This window comes from Thunnus thynnus, chromosome 24, assembly GCF_963924715.1.
Source record: "Thunnus thynnus chromosome 24, fThuThy2.1, whole genome shotgun sequence".
In the NCBI taxonomy this organism is placed as follows: Eukaryota; Metazoa; Chordata; class Actinopteri; order Scombriformes; family Scombridae; genus Thunnus; species Thunnus thynnus.
This window is the reverse complement of record NC_089540.1, coordinates 1,087,620-1,109,702: the sequence shown is the minus strand read 5'-3', so window position 1 is coordinate 1,109,702 and position 22,083 is coordinate 1,087,620. Positions and strand designations below refer to the sequence as shown.

The window sequence follows — 22,083 nt, the reverse complement described above, 5'->3', positions numbered from 1 at the left end:
ATTTATACCATTGTTTAGGATTCTATCTGAAGGTGGATTTTTAAATTTTATTTTATGATATTTTAATTGTAAGTGAGGGCTAACAGCTTATTTTAATACTCATTTGGCTAAAAAGTTACTCATACATGAATATATGTCCTGTGTTGCACTTGGAGACTAGAGACACACTTTATTGGCTATCCACACAACAAACAGCGGCCTGCTTCATTTCACTGCACCTTTCACTGTTCAAAAAGCACAGCAATTGTGATAAAAAGTTGTGTCAACTGTGAAAGTCAAAACTTATGCTCTCAACAGGGCCACATTTTTTATCTGGAGGGCCAGATTTGGCCAACGGGCCACTAGTCTTCAAACCGCTGAACTAAAGAATTATAACTAATAATACTAATAATCTAACTATTAGAGCAGGAGGGTTTTTTTCAGAAAGTAAAATATATTTCTTTTGCTTGATAATATTGTTTGGTTTCCCATAATGACATGACTTTTACAGCTTATACATTCTCAACTTGTGTTGACATTGTCAGAAAGGTGATGATTCTACTTTATGTTTATTATTGAGGTCGTAGTGGGTGGTGGTGGTGCACTGGAGTACATTATATTATAGACAATAATAGACAAAAGTAGAAAACTGTTTGCAATATTTGGGAAACTCTTTATTGATAAATGTACATCACTTTAAAATGTTCAAGTGTTACCACTGAGCAAGTTACATCAGGTGACTGGACCAACAGGCAGCACAGAGAATATTTTATCCAACCAACAGACAACACGGAAAGAAGAGTGAAGATTACTGAAGCAGTCACTATATTTAGTTGTGCAAGTACTGTCAGAAACATGTCACTACGATGAGCCGAATATAGTTTATAATCCACAATCATATGAACAAAAGAGCCCATAAATTCATCCAAGGATTTATTGAAGTACATCGAGAGGCTTGTGACAAAAGATTTTGTTCGGAAAACGCAGAGTCCTTACACACCGTAAGTAGTGATACATCACATTGAAAGAAGCCAGACTGACTGAGAAGAAAAGAAAGATCTTGTCTGTTACCAAGGTGAAATGTAGTTCCAGTCCGAAACTGAAGCAAAACACAAAAAAGTAATGACCCAACCACAGGGACTGAATGGACCTGGCCATCAACACATTCAGAGAATGAAGTATTAAGACAAACTGGTATAAAGAGCTGATTTAGAATAATGAGGCTCAGCCATGACTGCTGCAAATTGCATTCGCATGGAAACAGTAAATATCACTGAGTGAAGCATGGGGAGGATACTGTTAATATTTACGAATTAATACAAGAAGTTTATATCAATGCTGCTATCAGGTACAGATGCCCAAATCCACAGAGCTAAAGTATTTTCCTCTGAATGTTATTTGTAATTGTACAAGAAACTGATATGCATGAATAGCTGACACTGGGCAGATTCTGCAGTAACTGTACAGACCATTTTACATACAGTACAAGAGGCTTAAGTTTTTATTTACACCTACTTGTGCAGCATGAGGTGAGGTTAAATGGTTATGTATAATGTGAATCACTTGTACCAATTCCATAGTTCCTTTTCAACTTTTTAGCTTCTTTTAGCCTGTTGTTGTGGTTTTACAGCCCACAGTGTATATTTTGGTTCAGCCTCAGTGCTTTCATCAACTGTGTTTTCAGTGAAAAATCTCACTGTACAACCCATCAGAAAGACAAAGTTAGCATGAACATAGTGGAGCATTTATCAGCTAAAGAGCCATGAGTTGGTGGAGAGGAGAGGGAATATGGACTTACATTCATCAGGTTGAAAAAACTTAAAATGAACAATAATGTTGCTCTGTGCCTGCTTGGTGTGAAAAAGCAACTGTTTTCTCACATGTTAGCCATGAAAAGTTTGCAGTGTCATAATATATCAATGTTGTATGTACAGCTTGTTCCATTGACCCCCAGTGGGCAGAAAAAAAATCTGTGTTCTGTTCTTTAAGTTCTGTGTCACTGATACTGAAGGCATAAGCTAAAGATGACTTTTGGTGTTTTCAGTCTGTGGATTTGGAACAGTCTAGAACAGGACTCTTTTAAAAACCTAGAAAAATCTAGTTCTTATAAAGTCAAGGGGCTAAAACTTTGCACGACCAGTTTTAATTTATTTTCTTACATTTGAAGCAGGGAAGCAGTGTGGAATGGGGTGAGTTTTAATAACAGCAGCAACAGTTCTTAACAAGAACTTTGTGACTGTGACACCATGTTTAACCTGTAGAGAAACTAGAGGTACAGTCCAACATTTGGAATGTAGGTCTTATTTGCAGTGTTACTTAGAGTCAGATGAGAAGATGGGTACCCAATTCATTACTGTGTCTAGTATAGAGATATTTCCAGGATGTGGTTAGCCTAGCTTAGCATCAAACTGTTGTTGCTGTTATCTAGCTAAGTAGTTAAAAATGTGTTGTTCTTACTTTTCTATTTTCCACAGGTTGAATAATTTTTTTTTTTAGATCTCAGCAGTTAGTTAAACACATCCATCTCTGTACTGGACGCACACAAAGTAAGATCTCTGAACTCTGAGTTCATGAAAAACAAACCTTTTTCCAATAAGTCAGACTGTTCCTTTAACAGACTGTTTTGTCACATACCTCAAACATTCTCAATGTCCTGCATCCATGCAAAAAGTCTCAGAGTAACACAAACATTCCACAAACCAGTTGTAATCAGATCAGGGCAGAGGCAGAACTGATCTTGCCCATGTACAGATGTTGTATTAGTAGAGGCAGATTTACGCTGATGAAGCTACATAGTGAAGTGTCTTGTGTAGTCGTATTCTATTGTGGGAATGACAGCCTGGACAAACTTGAGGAAAATCAGAAGATACCTGAATGCTTCAATTAAGGAAAACACTCAATCTTGGCAGGCAATTACAAATCTGAAGCTGAAAATGTAAATACAATAACACAGCAGACATGAATACATAAAAGCAGATATAATGATGACCTGGCTCACTTATACTCAAAACAATGACTTAAATACAAGTATGAGAAATGTTGTGAGCCTACTAGTACTAAGTGAGAGAAAAAAGGGAGATACCATACCCCAATTATAGTAACCAGGTTTCTTGTTAACATGACAGTTAGAGGATAAGGCTGGTGATTTGAAGTATTGTGTGTGTATCAAAAGCCTGATATATCTTATTACTCTGTACTGTAGACCTTAAAAACTATTAAAAACACATCAATGAGCCACCCTGCTGTATTGGGTAACATGTTCCTTGGTCCAGAAGAGTTTGGGCATGTTAGATTGTTTTTGACTGACAACTACATTGTACATTGTGAATAAATAGTACAAAGTCAAGATGTTGTGATATGTACTAGAACAAGCTAGTAAGGCTCTGTAAACCGAACTGTGTTCTCATGCTGCCATAACATGGCTGTATACTCCTTCAGACATGCTTGTCAGATGGTCTGTAACAGGCCGTTTTAGCTCCTGTCTCTTTAAGGCCCCCCTCCCAATGAGCCCACTCTGTTTTGATTGGCCAACTCCAGGAAGCTTCCTCCCAGCAGACTGCTCTAGAGGCTATGTCAACAGACAATAGTAGTGGGATTTACTTTACTCGAAATGAAAACTTCTCAAATACATCCGTACATGTTCAAGCCCGACTCCAACCCAAAATATGAGTGGACAACGCAATCTGATGTCATTACAAGGGGGACTGACTTGACTTTGACCATGTTTAACATCTGACATCATAACAGTATAAAAATATCAGAAAAATCATAAAAAGCATTATATGTCTCCTTTAAAGAATCAGACATGTAACAGATTATTAATATGAAAGGATACATATGCACTCCAAGCTCTCCTCCTCCTTCTGCCACTGTCTCGATGATCTTTTTCATCACTTCAGCATGTCTGAAAAAGAAAGGTTAAACCAGCTGGAAGTTCATATCAAAGTGTCATTCATTCATATATTTCTGGATGTAAACCATTAAATGTAGGGTCACGAAACTAAAGATAAAGCAGTAAAGACAGGGATACAGGTAAGTAGGGATCGGCGATGGAAAGGTTTGGAAAATGTCATTAATATTATCATATTGATTTCAATACTCATTTTGCATGTTTGTGTATTCTTCTCCTTATGGCTTTTCTCACCTGCAGGGGTGGACAGAGCACATGGCAGGTGGAGGAAGGTGCGGGTGGTTCTCAATGGTGACCGTCTTCTTCACGTGGTCCTGGCTGATGTCCTCATACATCTGTTCTACAGTCAACGGTTGTCTGTCCTGAGAGACACCATAACAACCTGATAAGCTGATGCACAATAGAGCTGCAAGTCTATGAGTTTGGATTGGAGTCTCAAGTAATAATAAGTTGTCTTGCACCCAGGTACGTACCTCATCATATCCAAACAGCCAGAGTCGAGGGGTCTGGTAGTATTTATCATATGTAATGTACAGGTCATATGTTCTAGTCTGAAGGATGGCATCTTCACTCCCAGGCTCTGCTTTGGCTTTAGTTTCTACCATTTTACTGGTGTCCAAGGTTGCCTAGAGACAGGACAAAAATACCATGTGTAAGACGGTGGTTCCAGTAGCATCAGATCACACAATAAGTGATATGTTGTAGCGCTCTGAGCGGTTTACCTCATCTGTTTCCAACAGGCCACTTTCTTCGTATTCTGAAAGGACAACATGAGTTCAACTACAGTACAGGTATCTTGGAAGCTGTCGTGGTTCTGACAAACAAGGCACATAATGACTGTTGTCACTGCTAGTAAAGGTGTAAGAAGAATCACTTGTCAGGATATGAGTACCTTCCATATCTGCCGCTTCTCCATCTTCATCGTCATCGTCATCATCATCATCGCAACATGCTGCTGATGTAGCATTCATATTCTTGTCCTAGAGGAATCAGATGACCATTTCTGAAACATGGTGGTCACATGACAACTTCTTATGAAGTTTTACAAAGCACCTTATATGTCCATTTTATGAACCTGAGGCCTGAAATGAAAACCATTTAAACAACAAACATGTTCAGTTAATGCAGGATGTAGACCTGCATCCAACCAGGTGGAGGAGTTTCATATTCTGAGATGTGACTCAAACCTGAAATTATCTGCATGGCTAGATATTAGGGATGAGAGGGAAAATATGTTTCTAGTAATTTGGATGAACTGACCCTTTAGCAACAACAGTAAGTTTGATGGATGATGAATACAGGATATCCACAAATAAACTGACCTATATTATCTACCATTTACATTTGGAAGTTTTGGATTTCATATTCTATTTAATAAATATAAAATACAAATGTAGCAAGATTACCTTATTGTTGTCCAGTGAAATTTCTCGTACAGCGTCTGTGACTCCTAACACAGCTGCTGAAAAACATCAGTCCAAATCAGTTAATTTAGCTTTACAAACTCAATATATTGCACCTTGACTGACACATATTTAGGCTCATAACAACTATCATTTTCCTTTCATATTTTACATCAAATTACTATATAGAAGTGATTTCCTTTTAAAGCAATACATGTTCTACATCAATATTTTATAGGGTTGCTTTGAATTGTATTCAATTCATTGTATAGGTGTAATATCTCCTTATCTTCCTATCCTTTAAAGTGGAAAACTAGATGCAGTCGTGCTCAAAATGTATGTAATGTACTGTATGTTAAGAGATATTGTACAACCTGAGTTATGGTAAGTGTCCACCCAGCCCCCGTCTCCATCATCCTCCTCTATGATGGCTTCCAGCTCATCTGAATACTCCATCTGTTTACAGCGCTTGTAACAGGGAACTGCAAGACCACAAACACAGAGTCAACACACACACAGAAGAGAAAAAGAAAAATGGTGATTTATGGTCTCACTTAATCAATCTATCGCAGTGGATTTTTATCACCAGGTCTGCATCTCAGCCAGCAGATTTTGCTGCATTCAATAGCAGCACTTTATAAAGCTGTTAGGTGTTGAGGGAATTTCACTAGGGCTGAGAGCACACACAGGAAACTGAATACAAAGGAGACCGGGGCCAATATTTATCAAGCTTCAGAATCAGTGGGAGGAATCGCATTGAAGTTAATTTAGGACTAAAAATTCTCCAACCTCAGAGTAGGACTTAAGAGCCATGTAGGTAGTCTAATTTGACTCTGCTGTGTGAAATCAGCCCCATTCAACCACATTTTTGTACAACTCCCATAATATTGCCATCTTACATATGTTGCACAGGTACATGATGCAAACTGTGCACTGTGGCATCTTCTCTTCCACTGTCTGTTCCCATTTAACCTAACCTCCTGTTAACTTATGTTTATATCTGTAATGTCACACAGTGTTGGTAATTGCACTGTGTGAACATAGTCTATCTAGTCGAGCCTAAATAAGCCCTAAAAGTAGGACCAAAAATGTATCACTGAGAGTTTTTAGCCAGTTACAGTGATTTCCTACCCTGAGAAGCTTGATAAACACAGCCCCAGAGCAGGAAGAGGTTGCGTCTTACTTCCTAAATATTGTTTAGCCCTCCATTGTCAATAGGAATAAAAGATAGGTGACAAACTGAGAGATGTGATATCAAAATTCAATAAAAAGAGGAATAAAATGAGTTCATACCATTGCGTGTCAGGAGAAACTGTTTATCTGGGGGCAAATATGGCTTCACCTTAACTTCTTCCCCAGAGGCCCTAAGGGAAGATGGAATCACAAATATAAGTCATACATTATTCTCATATCTGGTCATGTTTGGTGCTCATTACATTGTTATTAAGAAAAAAAATGACTTTAAACTTAAATCAATTAGTTTTTCCAAAAAAAAAAAAAAAAAAATCAACATTTGGTTTTATAAACCATTGTTTTAGGTTTGCTTGAATTTTTCTTTTCAAAAATGTAGTGTGCTTTATCCTGCTTAGGTGCCAGAGGAGCAAATGTTTTGCATTAACAGACAGTTAACAGACAAAAATCTGAGTGGCAGAAGGTTGAAACAATCACACACAAACATGGCTGCATATCATCAAAATGTTCCAATTACAAAGCCAAAACAACACCTGAGTTTGGTACAAAAAGCAAAATGATCTTTTCCAAATATTTGTTATGTGCCAAAAGGTGACATGGACACTAAATGGTGTGATGTGTGTGATGCTTCCTGTTAGGCAAGTTGGGTTTCTTCAGGTGGAATATTGCGCTATTCTGTGAAATTCAACAGTAACTACAGAGAAGTGAGACTTGTAAAGGGCCATCATAACCCACACATGGCTACGTAATACTGTAGAGGCTTTTCATCATTTTACACTAAGTCATTATTAATGGCATGAGGAATGTTATAGTACAGGTTGACATTATTACAACAGTAACCACACCACTAACACGACTACCAACAGTAACCACACCACTAACACAACTACCAACAGTAACCACACCACTAACATGACAACCAACAGTAACCACACCACTAACATGACTACCAACAGTAACCAAACCACTAACATGACAACCAACAGTAACCACACCACTAACATGACTACCAACAGTAACCAAACCACTAACATGACAACCAACAGTAACCACACCACTAACATGACTACCAACAGTAACCAAACCACTAACATGACAACCAACAGTAACCACACCACTAACATGACAACCAACAGTAACCACACCACTAACATGACTACCAACAGTAACCACACCACTAACATGACAACCAACAGTAACCACACCACTAACATGACTACCAACAGTAACCACAGCAATTACATTACTACCAGCAGTAACCATGCTGACATACTTTGACATTAAATCCAAAATCAACAATTTAATTGTAATTGAATTTATTTCCATATTACAAAGCCTCCAGTAAAAAAAGTAGACCTCACGTCTGTGGTGCTAAATATATTTAGTAAAGACAAACACTACAAGATGTACTTCTGACAGTGGTCAGTTTGAAAGTTGATCTGATCCCTCTTCATGTGACCACTCTCTCAAACATAAAACAAGCTTCAAAGAGATAATAATCATATTACACACATGCAAGGGGTATTTCACATGAATATATATATATTTGTGATTCAGCTCAGATTAGACATTTACCATTTCCATGTGGGGCAGTGGTGAACTAAGTGATCTCCAGCTGCTACAAACTAAAATGCAAACAGAGAGGAAGATGGGTTATATGATCATCAGAGTATTTACACAAGGAAAGATCATAAAAACACACCGTCCAACGTTTATAAATGGATCTTTAACACCTTATGTTCTCACCTCCTCTGGTGTGATGACTCCAGTCTCTTTGAATTTCGATTCCTGTGGTTAACAGAAACGAAATTGAATCTTAGGACACATATCTGGATTTTATAGCCTAGTATTAACCTCCAGTTGTGTAGGGAAGTGGTACTGCGCATTTCCCAGAAATGTACAAATGCATTCATGAAGGGTCTCTTCAGTATTATCTTCTATCTCACTTAAACTTTAGATAACTCTTACTGTGACGCATATTCTCATACTCTGTTGGATAGCATTGATCATCTGCTCATGTGTTTCTGGCTTCTCATACTAGCCACCTCTCATCAACAAGCTAGCTCATGTGAAGCAAGTTTACCTTCAGCACTGGGGTAAGAAACTCAGCCACTCCGAGAGCCGTGCCTTTCACTGTGTTTATGACGTTCTGCATCTTGTAGAGTTCCTGCCGAGTGAAACGCTCCTTCCAACAACCGTCCTGTCAAAATTATTATTATTTTGACACAGCAGCTCAAGCAAGCAGGGTGCCAGCAAGAGCAGATCACATGATACGTCTGAGCACTTCCCGGTTTCAGACTCTCACGAGAAGTGCGGGAGGTTTGTTGCACGACGCTGAAGTTAGCTTACAATTCGATGTTAAGGAGAAAGTTAATGTGAAAATAAATAACGTTAATGCCATTTATGTTTCAATTTAAAGTGTGACTAACCAGTATTAAGGCTTTTTCTACGATGTCTAACAATTTCTCAAAAGTGTAAATGGTGAAAAAACGCATAGTCAGTTGTTAAATATCTTAGTTTCCCTTAACGTTCCCCTTATCTTCCAATCGGAAGCTAACTTCAGCGTCACATAGCGGACTGTTTGCACTGGAGTAGCTAGGTCCAGCTAGCGCTGTGTGGAGTCACTATGTGGAGAAACATGGGGAGGTCGCTGCTATGGAAAGCCAAGGTCTTCAACGCTGTCATATTCAGGTCAAATGGATCCTGCTGCGGTGTTTCTGCGAAGAAATGGACGCGACCCAGCGGGTTTTACACTGGTTTAAAGACTTTTAACAGCCTGACCAAACAGAAAGAGCCCCTCGTTCTGGCAAGAGAGGGAGTAGCTACCTGGTAAGGAATAACGTTAGTTAAATGGTTAATAACGTTACATACGTTACGTTACGTTTTCATAATTGCATAATAACCTTACACAGGTGTCCTGTACGTGTCTCAGGTACAGCTGTGGACCCACCGTGTACGACCATGCCCACCTGGGTCATGCATGGTAATGATATCAACACTGTTCCATGTTCTGTTCAAGCCGAAGTCTGTTCATTGAGTCTCAGCTGATTGATCTGCTCTCTGTCACAGTTCATACGTCAGGTTTGATATCCTGCAGAGGATTTTGTCCAGACTGTTTGGAATCACCGTCATCCATGCTATGGTCATAACTGACATCGATGACAAAATTATCAAAAGAGGTTGGGAGGTGAGATGAATTGTTGTGATTGTTGTATTTATTGGCTTCATTAACAGTATGTTCATTCAGAAAATGTCTCTCTTTTGTTTTATAGGAAAATGTTTCCCCCAATATCATTGCTAGGCTGTATGAAGATGAATTCAAGAAGGATATGCTGTCATTAAAGGTGTGTGATGACGTCATGTATTAGTTTATCAAAGTGTTGATTTACCGTAAGCTCATACTGACTCTTTACAGAGCCCATTAGTTCAGCCTCTGTCTGAATCTAATAAAAGGCACAAACTGACTGATGCTACAGTGAAGTGTGTGTATCTATAAACATGTCTTCTTATTTGTCATTGTTTTTGAGGTGATTCCTCCTGCAGTGTATTTAAGAGTCACTGAGAATGTGCATCAAATTGTCACATTTATCGAGCGGATCATCAAAAATGGACACGCGTATGCCACACCGGAAGGTGAATATGTTGGAATTACTGATTATTGTATATCTGATCAAATATCAGCTATAATCCAACAACACTTTGTCCCCTGTCAACATTTCTGTGCTGCTTTGGTTGCAGGTGATGTGTATTTTGACATTCAGTCCATCGGTGATCGTTATGGCAAGTTTGTGGGATCTGTGGATTCTCAGGGAGAAGCTGGTAAGTGTTTGTGTCACTGCAGAGTGCAGTTATCTTCTCCAGACTTCTACAGAGCCCCTAAAGTCCCTGAAGGTGCCATTTTTTTATCTTGTGTGCACAAGTTTTTATCTTGTGTGCACAAGTTTTTATCTTGTGATAAAATTTATAGCATCTATAGCTTTTAATAGTTTGTTGATTTCTCAAATATGTTAGAAACATGGCAGCGTTCATTGCTTTATTTGAATAGTCAGTTTCCTATGTTATTTATGGAGCCCCTTAAGTACCAGAAGTACCTTTTGGGACTTAAGGGGCTCTGTAGACTTCAGAGACCTTGCTGACAATAATCTCCTCACCAGCATAAACCCATGAGTGTATCTGTCAATATTAACACTATTTCTCCTTAAGGAAACTTCAGATTTGAGGAACCTGATTGGTTCAGTGTTGGTAGCCAATGGTGACAGAGAGGACAGCCTGTTTAGTTCCTCTCTTAATAGGGAAAGTGTTGTCTTTACTCCCTGAGTGTGTTTTCATACATAAATAAATTAAATTTTCTTTAATATCAATCAAAATGCTGTCTAATTTTCACTACACAGTGCTGTTATAAGGTTTGACTTTAGAGACCCATGCACACTGTGATTTCTGGCATCACTTGCTCTGTGTTAAACCATATTTGAGCTTTACTACTGGATAACAAACATGGTTTGTATGCATGGTTTTCCAGGCAGCTCAAATAAAAAAGACTTAAGGGATTTTGCCTTGTGGAAGCCATCTAAACCTCAGGAACCATACTGGGAATCCCCCTGGGGCAGAGGAAGACCTGGCTGGCATATTGAATGCTCTACCATGGCAAGGTTTGGATTTACAACAACCTGTCTGCTTCCTTTAGTGCTCTACTGTGTTTCAGTCTATCCTTGGGCCTTTCTAAGAAAAAAAGAATTTCCTTCCTTTTTTTAAATGAGAAGGCTGAGAAAATGTGGCCCTGAACAAACAGGAAACATATGAAATTCATTTGACTGATATTACTAAAATAAGCTACCTGCTACTTATTCAAAGCCCAGTTGTTGTACTGCAAACTTACACAGCTTCCAGTTTATCAGGCCCAGCCAACTAAAACTATTGCAGTCTAATCCAGCAGCTCTGCAATAAATCCTACCTTCATGAAGGCTTTGTTGAAACTATGTAATCATTTGATTGATGAGAAATGAATAACAGTTTTAATAAATTATTTTTATCAAACTGAGATCTTTAGAGCCTCCTGGTACTTGTGACTGGTAGTTTACAGACATTGTTACTCTGTATAGTGTTGTTGACTGTGTGGTGGTTTCAGCTCTGTGTTTGGGAGTCAGCTGGATATCCACTCTGGAGGCATTGACCTGGCCTTTCCTCACCATGAGAATGAGGTCGCTCAGAGTGAAGCCTATCACCAGTGTGGACAGTGGGCAAATTACTTCTTGCACTCAGGTAAATCCACAACCGCAGCCTGCCGGATGACTAGTACATAGTGTAACTATGAAGATGTTCTGTGTTGCGTTTGCAGGCAAATGTACCATTGTCCCTTCAACCAACCTCCCTGAACACTGAACACTGTTGCTTATTGTTACTGTTTTTGAATATGTTCACATAATAGATTGTTATGTTTTTAGGGCATTTACATCTCAAAGGCAGTGCAGAGAAAATGTCCAAATCTCTAAAGAACTTTATCACCATCAAGGTAAAGTAGTCATGGATTGTAAGAGCTGTTGGATTCAGTACCTGTACCTGTGTGCCTTCTGTGTTCATCATTCTCCTCTTTTTCTTCCTCACATCAGGATTTTCTGCAGTCGTACTCTGCCAATGAATTCCGGATGTTTTGTCTTTTGACAAAATACAGATCAGGTATGAAAATTAATGAAGAGTATTTTTTTTATGAATGTCTTACTGCCACTTAATTCATAATTTAAAGAATACATATATATATATATATATATATATATATATATATATATATATATATATATATATATATATATATATATATATATATATATATATATATATATATATATATATATATACATATATATTAGTAGAGAAAGTGACTCTCTGGTGTGTCTACAGCTATAGACTACAGTGAGAGCAGCATGTTGGAGGCTCGGACCTCTCTGGGAACTATTTTTACCTTCTTCCATGATGCTCAGGCCTACATGAAAGGCCAGCTGCAGTGTTCACCTGTACAGGAAGCTGTTCTCTGGGAGAGGTATCTCATCTGATTATCTCATCTCATTTCTTTTCTTCATCATATTTGTTTGTTTCTTTTACACTTTTTGTTTTATACTGGTTATCTTTCTTATTTCATGCTCAGCAACCATTGCTGTTGTAATGCATTTAAAATGTCAGAATTTGTTATTTTCCCCTTTCACCACAGAACAGTGAAATGTATAGTTTTGACACAGTTGACAGTATATGGATAACAGTCAGTGGCAGAAAAACAACTGGTTCTATAGTAGGATGAGTCTGTTATCAGACGATTTCAAACCGCCCCTGCAGCATCATTTTGAGAACCAGGTTTTGTTTTTGTTTGCTTGAATTTTACATTATATTTTAATAATTGTCTCTTTATGGAAAATCCCATTGTTTCAGGTGTCTCTGATATGGAGAACATGTGTTGTGATGTGTTGCATCCTCAGGTTGGCTGAGACTAAAGCCAGTGTAGTTACAGCTCTGGCAGATGACTTTGACACTCCGAGAGCCATCAATGCTGTAATGAATCTGGTTTATCATGGAAACTGCCAGCTACAGCCTGTTTCAAAGGTCAGTATCTGTGTCTGACTGCAACTCTGACTCTCCTGGGAGAACATAAACCAGACTAACAGCTAAAACTGATCCCCAACCAGGGGTCCGTTTACTCTCACTAAATATATACACTGTATATACAACTAAAACTAACTGTGGTTGAAATAGATGTTTAAATGAACAGAGATGCAGTTGAAATAGTGAGCTACAAGTGAATGATGAATAGTTGAAATAGCTTAATGTATGGGGTGTATAGTTTGCTATTGCTAGTAAGTATTAAACTGTAAAAGTAGTTAGCAGGATAAATGGTTGAAATGTGCAGCTTCTGTAGTAGTACAGTAGTAGAACAAATGCAAACTTGATCAAACCAAGCTAAACTTTAGTTGCTTTACTCATAAAGTCAATTCAAATGAACACATTTGGAACATGATGGGTGGTGTTGATGAAGGGGAACCACCGCCCTAGAGGCTGCAGTTTTCATTAATAAGAACAGAACAAACAACATTCTGATGATTCTTCTATTTGAATCATTAAATGAAAGAGGTTCTTCTCTTTCATGGAACTGTAGTCTGCTCATTAGATGATGAGATATGGTTTGTGTAGCTGACATTACAGTTCATCTTCTGCACCTCCACAACAAACCTGACAGAATTCTGAGCAGGTTTGAGATATTGTTGCTGGGGAACAAACTGTTGGATAATAAGACAATGTGACTATCATAACCATTACCATTGTTGGTGTTGTGTTTCTGTTCAGTCTGACGGAGGGGCTCGAAGTCCAGCAGTGTTTGGAGCGATGACCGGTTACATCAGAGACGTCCTGGACATGTTTGGGATGGATGTGCTGCACACTAAGGTGAGGACTCATGTGTAACATGTACAGATGACTGGATGTGTAGAATTCAGTTAGATTCTCTGACTAGAGTTCAGTATGATGCATACTTTATTCATAACTCTTGGAAAAGAGATCTTGATCTCAGTAATAATTCCTGATAAAATAAATGTTCAAATAATATTTTTTTTTTGTTTTGTTGGTCACTGTAGTTTTTAGTGAATGTTACTCATGACAGAGGAAACTGTGCATTTGTTGGGGACTATTTTTAGTGGTGGATTAATCCACATTTGGTGTTCTAGTGATCATTTCTGGCACGGTGTGTGTGGGACTGAGTCACAATAAACTACAATGTGTGTGAAAAATATAGAATATCAGCAGACCTGTACTTTAAAGAAAAACATTTGAAACTTCTTGGAAATTTCTGTGGTCAGGTGCAGGAGGCTGATGTGATGAGTAGTTCTGGAAGTCTGGAGGCTGTTGTCGAGCAGCTGACTAATTTCAGAAGTGAAGTTCGAGCATTTGCGCTCGCCCGTTCCAAGACGTCTGGACTTTACCCAGAGAGAATCCCACTCCTCAAAGCCTGTGACAACCTGAGAAATGACCTGGCACCACTGGGTGTGCTGGTAAAGGTATGCTGGGTTGACTCACATCCACATTCAAACTGTTAGTTTTACATTTTGAATACACACAACATGCAACATGTACTGTCATTAACAGTAAGAATTTGCAGGGGATTTGAACTGACATGTTTTTCTTGTGCTTTCAGGATAGAGGAGCCACATCAACGTGGGAGATAACTCAGGGTCAGAGAGGGCAGAAAGTTCAGGACAAAGACCCCGAGACATCCAGCTGAAATCCACCTCTGAGACTGATTCTTTATTTAGTCTTAATGGACTCCATTTAACATCATCATGAAAGACTTTGATAAATAATAGACCAAACTATGCTGATTTCATAACAGGAGAAAAGCCTGATGTGCCTGTCATCAGTGTATGAACTCTCATATTCCTTGTCTAATAAGTTAGAAGGTAGACTGTAAGTTATTTTTCTATTTAAAAAAAAAAGCAGTTAAACTGTCCTCTCTGGTTCAGTCTGTTTGACCTCTGAGCACAACCAGCAGACACCAAACAGTGATGTCACGGCGTCCTGGAGTACACCTGTACATCACTGCAGCCAGATAAGCAGTGAAATCATTTGTATGTTGTTATGTTAATTAGTTGTGTTTAGTGATTGGATTGTGTGATGCAGATTTTGGTATGTATGATGAAAACTGATTTGAACATAGAAGGTGTTTCTATACCTCGTCTCTGTCTTTTATAGCTGTCAGAGGGAGACCCACTGCTATCATACCACACCACAGTGATATTACTAAGAGACCCAGAATCACTGTGCTGGTCCTGTAGTAAACCTGTTGGAGGGGCTATAGTGCTACCAGAGCTTGAATAATATCTAATCAGATGAATATTAAAGGACCACTCTGACATGTTGGAAAATACAGCACCAGTCAAAAGCTCTCATTCACTGGTTTTTCTTTATTTGTATTATTTTCTACATTGTAGAACAATACTGAAGACATCAAAACTATGAAATAACATGTGTGGAATCATGTAGTAAACAAAAAAAAAAGTGTAAACAATGCAAAATATCTTTCATATTTTAGATTCCTCAAAGTAGCCACTGTTTGCCTTGATGACATCTTTGCTCACTATTGGCAGTATCTCATCCAGCTTCATGAGGTCATCACCTGGAAGTCTTTTCCAACAGTCTTGAAGGAGTTCCAACATATGCTGAGTACTTGCTGGCTGCTTTTCCTTCACTCTGTGGTCCAGCTCATCCCAAACCATCTCAGCTGGGTTTAGGTTGAAAGGGTGGAATTTTCCAGATTGACTGAACTTCATGTCTCAAAGTAATTATGGTCTATCATTTCTCCTTACTTAGTTGTGTGGTTCTTGTCATAATATGGATCACCACAGTGGTGCAATAGAACACTACTTCAACACAACTGATGGTCTCAAATGCATAAAGAAGGCAAGAAATTCCACCAATGAATGTTGGAACACCTGTTAACTGAAAACCATTCCAAGTGATGACCTCATGAAGCTGGTTAAGACATTGCCAACAGTGTGCAAAGCTGTCAAAGCAAACAGTGACTACTTTGAGGAATCTAAATATGAAAGATATTTTGGGTTGCTTAACACTATATTGTTTACTACGTAGTTCCATGTGTTATTTTATAGTTTTGATGACTTCAGTATTGTTCTACAATGTACAAAATAGTGAAAATAAAGAAAAAACCTTGAATGAGTATCCGTGTCTGGAGTCAGTTTGGTCCATCTTCACAAGAGAGTTAGCTTCCATTAAAAGTGAAACAATGTGGCTCAATGCAGTTCTCACATATGCTATTATGCTTGCTGGCAAGCAATACATCAACCTATCCAGAAATCACTTGGATTTTATCCAGAATTAGGACAGAACACTGTTGGTGGTCAAGGGGTTGACCCACACTCACCTGCCTTTCTGCAAAGACCAGCAATTAAAACTGGCCTTTGGAAAGAAGCAAATGTTCAGTTGTGTCACAGAAATATTTGCATTTTAAAGGGGCGTATCAAGTTTCCATTTATGGATATTGATTAAATATTCAAATTCAAAGTTCAATAAGTGTACAGACAGTTGGATGGTAATCAGGCATTTAAGGGTTGTTGTTTTTGTTTTTTTTAAAGGGCTCTTTACAGATGAGTGGACTGATTTTAATGTTTAACTACTAACAGATGAGATTCCTGACAGGATGCTCATGGTAGTAAAGTTGAATTGTATGATTTGTTTGCTGCTTAAAACTGAATCTGGATCCAGATCATTGATTGCATGTTGAGATGCATTTGAAAGCGGTCTCAGTTGGTGTAAATATGCCATCACTCTAACATAACTACAGCAGTAACCAAAGGTCTTCCAGTGTAAGCAATATATTACCTTCACTAATCCACAGACAGGCGCTTTTATTAACAGTGTTTAATCTCGGCTACTCAAAGTGATGTAAATAATAATGTTGCACTGCAAGGTTGTTGTGGTCAGATGCTGAGATTTATCTGGAGCAACTCTGCACAAATACTGTACATCTTGTATTAACTACCAACATGGATTCTTCTTCAGAAAAAAAAAAAAAAAAACTTAAAAGGTAAAAGACTGGCATTGGTCATCTCCATGGCAACAGGGGAAGTTTGACATCCTTGTGCATTTTAACTTCTCTCAGCTGCTGTCCTTTCAGATATGACACAATGAACAAGTTATCTTCAATCATGTAACAAGAACAAACTAAAAAAAAAAAAAAACACCAGACAAAAAAAATGATCTCAAACTGTATTTTTTGAAATTTTTTACATTTTTTCTTCAAAACGCTGAGTCACAGTCTTTTATGCTGACAGGTTTGTTAATTTAATGTCGGTAACCAAACCTAACCCCAAATATGGATGAAGCCTGACACCTGCAGGGGAATGAAGAGTACTGAGACATGACGTCACTATAAAGCACAGAATGATGATGACATCACCTGGCACCAAAGACCAGCCAACAGCAGTTTGTACATTTCACCAACAGGCTTCTTCACCCACATTAGAGTAAATGGTTTGAGTTACTTCAGCAGTGTCCATGCAGCCCGTGGTCCAGCTGTCCATCAGGCGGTGCTGCGGCTGTCAGGCGTCAGGTTGATCAGAGAGCTGCTGGCCTGGGCCAGCTCTGTGATGGAGATTCTTCCTCTCTGTCTGATGAACTGAGCCACAGAGTTCAGCTCTTCTGGAGTGATGGAGATAAACTTGCCTCTGTCATCAATCACTCCTGCAGGAACAATGGGCAAAATACAGCATATTCATAAATTCATACTCTTCATAAATCTACAGTAGATTACAATGTAAACAGAAGGCTCATGTAAATCCCAATAAACATAACCTCTTAACACTTTATAAACATACAAGATGCACAACACAGATACATAACATAATTAGTTCTCTCTGAGCAGAACAGATTTGTGGATAAGATATCAATGACATATACAGTCTTGAACCTAATAACTGACCCTATCATAGGGTCAGTTATTAGGGAGTTATTAGGGAGTTATTAGGGAGTGTGGAAATAAATAAACCATACAAATATTTAGGTACTTTTTTCAATGATCAGCTTAAATTTGATGTGAACACAGAAGCTAATGTGAAGTGGGAGCAGAGGAGAATTCACCTCCACAAACTCAATTCTTTTTGTCAGTTCTGTCATCCTCTGTTGTTTTTATTACTCTTTTATGATCTGCTGCTTTCACAGCCTGACAGTAAAAGACAGACACAGCCTTATTAAAATCTGTTCAAAGATCACTGGAGAGAAACAAAGAGATGAATTGAATTCTTTTTGCAACCGACAAATCCTCCAGAAAGCAGCTAGTATTTTTTGGCTTCTTCTGGGTATGTTCTATAAATATCTATCTATGTTCATTCTCTGCCTCTGTACATGTACATAGCCCTCTGTTTGCCCTTCCTGTTGTAGGTTTCACTCTCCATTTCTCAAATTATGAATTATTAAGAGCTGAGATCAAGTTTAAACACTTAAAAACTTTCTTGCATGTCATTTATTGTTCATTCTTAAGCGCACTGACCTGTGAGGGAGCCCTCTGCTAAGAGATCCTGCAGTCTGGCGATCGCATCCTGTGTCCTCATTCCAAAATGAGAAGCCAAGTCCTCCAGTAGGACTACTTTAGAGCTCTGCAGGACAGAGGAGACGGTGTTTAATACATTGTGTTCAGATGCTTCAGTAAAAGCTGGATTGTGTAGAGTCTGTTAGTCTCACCTCGATGTACTGGATGAATTCTTGCAGAAGGTTGCGGGACTGGAAGTAAACAATACAAACATTTATAATATTTAGAAGACAGAGAAGGGGACTTCAAAAAGATTTAGTTTAAGTTGAAAAATGTGCTGATGATCTGACCTGGTCCTCAGTGAGCTGCTCTTCCTCTCCCTGGTCTTCTATGGTGAAGGACGCTTTGAGCCTCAAGTACTCCTCCTCCTCTCGTCTCTCCTGCTCTTCTTTAGCCCGCCTCTCATCCTCCTCCTGAACAAACACCAGCACACAGTTATGTCATCTCCTCATGTGAACAGACAGGGAGGAAGAAGCCGGTCAGAGGATAGTGTGTGACCTGTTTCTGTTCCAGCAGTCGTTCTCTCTCATCCTCCTGCCGTCTCTCCTGCTCTCTGAGCTCCTGCATCCTCTTCCTCTCCTCTCTCTCCTCCATCTCTGCCTGTAAATACAAAAACCACTCAATACAGGACCAGACAGCACATGGACAGTCTGAACTATTTAATTCAGCACGGCTCACAGAAGAGTTTCAAACCCTCAACAGCAAGCTAGAAGGAAAGTTTAAGACGGAGCATCTTGAAGCCATTTTGATATTTGAAACCAAACACACATCACTCAGTGTTTTGACGCTGTCGTATTAAGCACATATTTACTGTGTTCATCAATCATTTAACAGCCTAAGTTGAACATGAACACTCTTGCTTGTGCTTTTATTACCCTCTGTGGTAACACTTTATTGTATCCCCTCAATTAGACATTTATAAGCAGTATACTTGAAGAGGTTCATCTTAAGGAGGCTTCAGCGTTTATGTTGCAGACTAGTTTTTTTAGTGGAAGCAATAAATCATCATTTTTAAGTCAATAACATTTTTGAATCAATATTTTGTGCCAAATTATTGATTTATTTATTAAATAGCTGTGTAATAATTGGGATAATATCACCCTGAAAAGGCAGGATTAGGGCTGCAACTAACGATTATTTTCATTATCAATTTATCTGTTGATTATTTTCTCAATTAATTGATTAGTCATCCATAAAATGTCACAAAATGATAAAACGTTTTCATGACCATTTCCCAAAGCCCGAGGAGACGTCCACCAAACCAAAGATATTCAAAGAAATCAGAAAGTATTCACACTCGAGAAGCTGGAATCAGAGAATTTTATCTTTTTTTTTTTTCAATTATCAAATTAGCTGGAGATTAATTGAACAGTTGGCAACTAATCAGTTAGTCAAGATATTGTTGCAGCATTTGGCGAGATCTGCAGTTATGAGGAGTGTCTTGTTTTCAATTGATTTCAAAACTGAGTAAACATCAGAGATATTTATAGCCCCAAAAAGTGGAAGTCACTCTGAATGTAACAAGATATGTATCTGTACTCTGAGAAGAATGTCTTTATATCTGCTTATGAGTACATGACTAGAGATTATAAACTAAATGTTTATATACTGCGTACATATGCTTAGTTGAGGTTTAAGTAAAGTGTTACTGGGTTTTTGTTTCCTGGATTGCGGCTAGCAGAGGCTCAGCTTGTGTTTCCCACCTCTCTCTGAGCTTTCTTGGCCTGTTTCTCCTCCAGCTTCTTCTGCTTCTTGGCTCCAACTTTTGCTGTTGGCTGGAAGTTCTGCTGCTGCTCCACATCCTCCTCCTCCTCCTCCCCCCCCTCTACACGCTCCTCTTCTGAGATCAAAAACACGCTTGTTAACATTTTATATCACAAAACTGCATTCAAATATGTTTTTTGTTATTTGTCCCACTTGTAAAGATCAATGTGATGATGTACAGTATCTCAGTGCTTAGCGTTGACAGCTACACACCACACAGTAATAACTGACCATATTCCACAGGCTCTCTCTGTGGTCGTCTGTTAGCCACCACCGTGGCGAGGTTCCTTCTCCTGCGAGGCATGCCGGCCCCTCGCTCCTCTGCTGCCCGCTGAGGGGGACCCGCTGCCCGGACAACATCCCGCTGCTGCTCTGCATCAGCTGACACCAGAGAGGGCACACAACATGTCACACCACTGTCTATGCAGCACATACTTCATTTGTAAAGACTAAATTAGTTGATTAATTGATTAATTGATCGACAGAAAATTAATCTGCAACCATTTTGATTATCAAATGTTTGGAGTAATTTTTCAAAAGGAAAAAAAATGCCCAAATTCTCTGATTTCAGCTTCTTAAATGTGAATATGTTCTTGTTTGTTTTGTCCTCTGAACTGAATATCTCTGAGTTGTGGACAAGACGAGACATTCATGGACGTCATCTTGGTATTTGGGAAACAGTGATCTACATTTTTCACCATTTTCTGACATTTTATGGACCAAAGAACTAATTGATTAATTGATGAAATAAACAACAGATTAATTGATACTGAAAATGACGTTAGTTACAGCCCTAATCAGTTTGGCACATCTAAACAAGTGTATAAGAAAAAGTGAGAATGGTGTGTACATATCATTAGCACAATTCCATTATATCCAGTCATGTTGTCAGGAGTCAGTCAAAAAAAAAAGGTTTAGACACTTCGAATTACTCAAATACAGACTAGCTGTTAGTATTATAATACTGACAGCATATCTATCAAATATGCACATATCCCTAACAGTCTCTGCTTCCAGCTTGTCAAACGTGAGGATTTGATGCTTCTACTTGCCACAAATGATAGTAAATTGAATGTCTTCAGGTTGCAGGTTGTTGGTCAGACAAAACAAGCTAAACACCGACAACTTCCCGTGGGAAAACACCAAAAATGTACATTTGTTAACTCAAATGTTAATCGCCTCTAATCAACAGGTGAAGAAAGAACACAGTAGTTCAGATGGCACACTACGGCCTCCGTAGTTTGTGACAGATGTTGGCAGCTGTGAGCTGACGTAGCCTTTACAGTAGAAAGGTTTAACATGTTTAATCACCATTGTCTCATTCCATAACAAAATATTACTATTATGTATAAATGACGACACGTCGCTGAGTCTTTATATGAAAGCAGCTTGACTGACTCAATACTAACAGTTAGCTTACAGCTAATATCTGACGCTAGCTTCGCTCTGAATTCTGCTTACCTTCCTGTGTTTGCCCCCGTAACTTCAACGCAAACAATATCAGAACAATGAGGATAGCAGCAGCTATCAGATACAGTGCGACATCCATAACTGCTCTGAAAATATACTTTGTCTACGTAGAAATTCACGTCTGGTTCCGTCGCCTGCTCATTTCCACGGTGAAGCCCAGCACTCTTCTTCTGGGGATTTATTGGCGGTTGGATGCAGTTCTGGGCGCATTAGCTCCCCCTGCTGGACCGTAGTGTGGACGGGTAGACTGTCGGGAAAAACCAGGAGAAAAACTCTCTCCTGCCAGCATT

General features: G+C 38.8%; 4 protein-coding genes across 7 annotated transcripts in view; 2 read left to right on the top strand and 2 right to left on the bottom strand.

The window, feature by feature from the left end:
* ddx4 (DEAD (Asp-Glu-Ala-Asp) box polypeptide 4) overlaps positions 1-22,083 on the top strand; it is a 198,065-nt gene that overhangs the window by 73,847 nt on the left and 102,135 nt on the right. The gene's annotated exons all lie outside the window — the stretch shown is intronic.
* On the bottom strand, positions 632-8,758 carry atg3 (autophagy related 3). 2 transcript variants are annotated; one of them, XM_067583698.1, is made up of 12 exons: positions 8,567-8,758; positions 8,230-8,271; positions 8,059-8,108; positions 6,586-6,656; positions 5,667-5,774; positions 5,296-5,351; positions 4,782-4,869; positions 4,612-4,646; positions 4,363-4,515; positions 4,124-4,251; positions 3,815-3,883; positions 632-2,849 (listed from the first exon to the last, which is right to left on the bottom strand). In XM_067583698.1, exons 1-12 carry the CDS (start codon positions 8,636-8,638, stop codon positions 2,768-2,770), a joined length of 954 nt encoding a protein of 317 aa, XP_067439799.1. In that variant the 5' UTR covers positions 8,639-8,758; the 3' UTR covers positions 632-2,767. The 2 variants fall into 2 exon arrangements, with proteins under 2 accessions (XP_067439799.1, XP_067439800.1); XM_067583699.1 differs by having other exon boundaries at positions 5,296-5,348.
* cars2 (cysteinyl-tRNA synthetase 2, mitochondrial) lies at positions 8,900-17,177 on the top strand. Its single transcript, XM_067583697.1, has 15 exons — positions 8,900-9,312; positions 9,416-9,466; positions 9,553-9,670; positions 9,756-9,827; positions 10,011-10,116; positions 10,222-10,302; positions 11,003-11,132; positions 11,609-11,742; positions 11,925-11,992; positions 12,090-12,156; positions 12,379-12,517; positions 12,948-13,071; positions 13,810-13,908; positions 14,319-14,516; positions 14,654-17,177. Exons 1-15 carry the CDS (start codon positions 9,110-9,112, stop codon positions 14,738-14,740), a joined length of 1,677 nt encoding a protein of 558 aa, XP_067439798.1. The 5' UTR covers positions 8,900-9,109; the 3' UTR covers positions 14,741-17,177.
* On the bottom strand, positions 17,228-21,974 carry LOC137177400 (DDRGK domain-containing protein 1-like). Of its 2 annotated transcripts, none has more exons than XM_067583700.1 (8): positions 21,785-21,974; positions 20,555-20,704; positions 20,263-20,399; positions 19,058-19,159; positions 18,850-18,972; positions 18,712-18,750; positions 18,521-18,626; positions 17,228-17,715 (listed from the first exon to the last, which is right to left on the bottom strand). In XM_067583700.1, the coding sequence occupies exons 1-8, from the start codon at positions 21,870-21,872 to the stop codon at positions 17,555-17,557; spliced, it is 906 nt and encodes a 301-aa protein (XP_067439801.1). In that variant the 5' UTR covers positions 21,873-21,974; the 3' UTR covers positions 17,228-17,554. The 2 variants fall into 2 exon arrangements, with proteins under 2 accessions (XP_067439801.1, XP_067439802.1); XM_067583701.1 differs by having other exon boundaries at positions 20,263-20,396.